We start from the raw sequence: 5,163 nt of genomic DNA, 5'->3' as shown, positions 1-5,163 counted from the left end.
TATATATATATATGTGTATAATAAATATATTTATAGGATGAGTTATTTTAATCGAACCAAGTAAATATCTCGACAAATACGTATGGAAGATGCGGAAAAATGTTTAAGACATAAGTTATATAGTTTAAAGGGGAACATAAAATGGTATCATTGATTTGACCTTGGAGGTCGTTTGGAAGTCAATTTCTTAAATGGAAATTTTGCCCATTTTTCATTGCATATTCTTGTAACTTATCTTACTGATGCCCTAGGGCATCTCGTCATTTATTATTTTTTAAATAAGAAATTTTTTCCATTGTCAATTATCAATATTACAGTCGATATAAATCGAATCTAAAAATACAAAATGATTCATAAAAAAGATTAGTTGGAAAGCAATAATTGATATTTTATTATATTTTCAACTTTTCATATTTTTCACAAGATTATTAATCTTTTTGTAATGAATATCCTAATAAAAAATATAATTTAATTAACGTTTTTGTGTCAATATTACTCGCATTTGATCCAATTTGGAATTAATTTTTAAATTATTGAAGCATAACTGACAGTGATTTTATAACGAATAAGGATTTTATTCATTTTTATCAATGATGATTTATATCAATGTACCAATTTTTCCTTCAGTCTGCGTTATTATAATAATCATTTTCGGTTTCTACGAAGAAAAATACATTAAAAAAACGTAGAAATAATACTATCCGAGTAGTCGCAAAACCACATAAAATTGGTATCCGCCTTTCAACACTTACGATGAATTCGAAACACAGCCGAAGATACCAATTGCCACTGATGAGATTTAAAGACAGTCGACGCTTATGGAAATTCGCGTGCCTTAAAATTTAAGTGATTAAAACTCAACGTTACTTTGACTTTAAGCAAGGCTTAAAACTCTCGCTGTCTCTTTCGTTTTAAAACAAAACAGAGAGAGTTTTAAATCTCGTTTAAAGTCAAAATAACATTGGTGTAATCGGGCCTAAAAGTAAGAAATTAGTAATACGGTATTAATTTCATGATTTATTAGTTTCGTAAACATGTACATGTACAAATATAGATTGATCTTCAGCCCTTTCTTTCACTGATTTCTTCTCCTTCATTTACCTCATAAAGGAATAGATTCGTGAATCTATCAACCATTTCCATACTTGCTAATATACAAAACTTTTTACAATTAAGAGATAATTTTTCCTTACTTTTGAACAATAGATTAAATTTAACGGTCGATCTTATTAAATGTATTGAAAGTAATATTTACAAATTGCTTATTGGTTGAGGATCTCAATCTAGAACGACTCATTTCCTATACTAAAACTTCTTGTTCCCTACGGAGGTTTATCTTGTACGGAGGTAGATAAGAGTTTGTCATAGCTAGCAAAAAACACTAGGATTTTTTTAAGGGATATGAATGATAGGATTATTTTTACTCGCGCGGATAAGGGGAATGTAATGGTAGCATTGGATAGATGTACATTTCCAGGATAAATGAGATGCTTCAGAATATGAATACTTATGAGATAGTTAAAAGACAAGGAGGATGGTAACGGATTTATGCGCTTTATTAATTAGTTGAGAGGAAAAAAAGTATATAACTAATTTCACATGTAAAAGTTTGTTAAGTAAGTAGTGATGAGATACTTCGGAGAGTAGCCTACTCTTCCGAAAATATATAAGCAGGACTGTTCTTTTCGTATAACAGCCTTATCACATAATATTTTTCGATAAATAGCCCTTTGTATTCGTGTTTCTTCATAATATTATCTAGCAGTGTTTCTTCATAATATTATCATAAAAACAATTCCTAAGGCAGATAGTAAGTCATAGAAAATAGTTTTAAACTTGTTAAGGAACTTGATGATAAAGATGTTTGAGTGATGAATTTCAGTTAATGTCTCTGGATGTTATCAGCCTCTTCACTAACGTCCCCATTGATTATGCGATGAACTGTTAAAGACCATTGGCGATTTATTTCTAGAGATTGTAGAAGAGGAATTCATCAAAGCGGTTCAATTTGTTTTAAATTCTACTTTCTTTGTTTTTGATAGTGTTATATATAGGCAGAATTACGGGACTCCTATGGGCTCTCCGTCATCGCAGATCTAGTTACGAAAGCTGGAGATTAAAGCTTTATCTTTGATTCGGTTTTCGTTGGCCTTTTACTATAGATTTGTTGACGACATATTGACATATTATTGATGACACCTGCCGATTAGTTCCATTCTTAATATTTTTAATTTTTAGCATCCTAGGCTTCAATTCGCTATGAAGATGGGGAGTAATAGATTGAATTTTTTAGCTATTACAATGATTACAAATGATTAGAGATAATGAGTTGATAGAATTCAATTAGTATCACAAATCGGAAATGAATACCCTTTACCGCGTGAAATCGAATATTGTTTATAAGATTTCGTGTATAAGTTGCGATGCAAATTATGTGGGACAGATGTGTAGACAGCTGAAGTCAAGAATCACGGAGGATAAGAATCACATCCGATGGAATATCTCTATTCATAATGTCATAATAGAGCATCGATGATAAGAAGGCATGATTTCGATTGACACAATATTACAATATTGGATAAGGAGCTTCACTATAGGAAGAGATTGATTTCGGAGATGATATTCATCAGGAGATAGATGCATGGATTCAATCTGCAGACGAATATGGAGGGGTTTTCCAAGGCCTACCTCCCGATCACAAGTTATAAAGGCTAAATTGAGTTGTTGTCACGTCTAATCAGTCAGTGTCGTTCGCAGTAATGAGTCTTTCTGGCATGTTTACTTTCTAATTTTCTTGTTCTTGGAATTGATTAACGCTTTAATGATACGTTTTTCAATTTATCTTGGAAAATTACTAACTAAAAAAACAAAAAGTGTTTCATTGTATTTGATACTGGCCAACATTATCAGGAGCCTTGAATTATTTTTATAGTAATGTTTGCTATATGGTACTCTGTGAGCATGGTGAACATCTTTATATTTGCTGAATAATTAATAATTTTTATAATCTTAAAATTATTTGATAAATTAGTTTTCCATATTCTATTTCCTAATTTCTTTTTTTCTTTTTTTCCTTTTTCTTTCACTCTTTTTTAATTCCGATATTTAAATTTTCGATGTAGGGGAGCTCACCATGACAAGATAATTTTTATTCATAGTTTTTGTACATGTTGGTTTATGTTGTCTTTGAGAAAGGCTCAAAAGTGAGCCGAAACATGTAAGCGCGTTATAGTGAATAAAGAAGTTTCATACTTCATAGATACATTATTTGCGCGACGTCTTCTGCGCTTAATTCCTACTGCCATCCTTTTCAGTTCTTTGATTTGTAAGGAGTCTTGGTTAGTTTGTTATGCACATGTACATATATATTTAAAACTTAATAATACTCAATTTTTATTTAAAACTGTGATTTTAATGTAATTATCCGAGGTTGATTATCAACAGAGATGATAACTGCAGAGACAAAATTGTAAGTTTCCAGCAATATATTAGATATTATAGTATTAAAAATATGCACTTATTTCAATACATCATTTACATAATAAAAAATCACGAATTTAATAGTATATTATTGAATATATTTTTAATATAATTATGTTAATAATCGTACATTTTATTAATTTTCGGTAACGTCATCATTCTTCAATTATTTCCGGGCCTCCTGAGTCATTGATGGTCACGAAAATTTGCCAAGGTCGACGATCTTTAACAGTATCTCGTCGGTGTGATTGCGAATCGAGACTAATGTTTATCTCGAGATCTCGTAAATTAAATAGAATCCAGACCGATCAAACAAGCGCGAGTAAATACGAACGAACAGTTTATCGTGAGACACGTCATTCATTGAAATGAATTGTTCATATATTTGCTAGGTTTAGCTTCAATTTTAAACCATTATGAATCGACAAATTATTTTCTGAATGCGCCAAGTATTTAGTGTCTGCGCAAATCATAACAGAATTTAAATATACTTCTTTATTAATGGTCAGAGCGTATGAATTATCGCGTTTTACAAATGAGCGAACTGTAGTTTGCCATAATGCGAATACGTGTCTAGGCAAATAAACGAAGAGTATAATTTATCATTGATTCTCAACAGTTCTTGATACAATTTTTTTATTTTACAGTGCTCATCTAGGGATGGCTGCCCCTAATTGGGTGACTGATTTTACAAACAATATCAATAGAGAGGTAATGAGTTTAACGAAAAATTTGGAAACACAAATAAATTATACAGTACAACAAACGCTTGCGGAAGTCAACAAAACACTCGAAAATCTACCAAGAGGTAATTAGTCACAGAATATTTTACAATATCTACTTATGTTTATTTGATTTAAGAACTGCATTAATATATAATAAAAACAGTCATACACTTAATAGCATAATTTAATTTTTATTTAATTTAAATGAATAATCAAAAAGTTCAAAAAATTTGTAAAAATAAATTAAATGCATTATGTATATATAATATACATTTTTTATGCAACTAATAAATCTAAAGGATATAATAGAAATCATCGCAATAGGGGAGAGTAGCCTAAATTGGACTTATTTGTAGTTTTTACTCTCTATAAGGCATAAATAAAGTCCGATTAAAACCAAAGATGCCGTTGGAAAAATTATTTAATTCTTTTCATTTTTGATCCATTTTGACATATTTCTTACCTATTGAATTATAATGGAAAATGTAAAAACACTTTTAGTTCCAAATCGGATCATCCTCTGATCCAAATCAATCCTCCTATTTTTACTGGACTTTTAAATAGAATTTTACAAGATTTTAATTTATTTTTGTTAATATTGAGCAAAAATAAGTAATTTGATTTAATCAAAGATATAAATTTTCAGAAAAAAATTATTAACAGTTTATATTTATTATGTCAAAACTCCGGGCATGGAGTTGAGTATGAATGGATCGGTTTAGAGAAAAAACGAATTAGAAGGATTGAGTATAGAAGGATGTTAGAACAGACGCTTTGTCTCATGCATGCCGCGTGGATGGAGCGAGTCGAACGCATTTAGATGACTCCGAAACGTAGATTAATGTCTAGATAATACGCTATAACTCAAGTTTTAAGAGTTGTATCGTGGGTCCTCTTTTGGGTCAAGGAACTGAATCCCTTTTACTCGGGACCGTGAATCTATGTTAGCAAGATGTAA

At 30.4% G+C, this 5,163-nt stretch overlaps 1 protein-coding gene across 1 annotated transcript in view; it reads left to right on the top strand.

The window, feature by feature from the left end:
- The window catches only part of LOC108693410, a 20,314-nt gene that overhangs the window by 5,226 nt on the left and 9,925 nt on the right, over positions 1–5,163 (top strand). The window contains exon 2 of the mRNA XM_018202332.1: positions 4,128–4,288. Coding sequence (XP_018057821.1) covers positions 4,128–4,288 — 161 coding nt within the window. The remainder of the gene's footprint in view (positions 1–4,127; positions 4,289–5,163) is intronic.

Source organism: Atta colombica, unplaced genomic scaffold (assembly GCF_001594045.1).
Source record: "Atta colombica isolate Treedump-2 unplaced genomic scaffold, Acol1.0 scaffold109, whole genome shotgun sequence".
NCBI classification, from domain to species: domain Eukaryota; kingdom Metazoa; phylum Arthropoda; class Insecta; order Hymenoptera; family Formicidae; genus Atta; species Atta colombica.
Note: the sequence above shows the minus strand (reverse complement) of the source record. Positions and strands in the feature narration are given on the sequence as shown.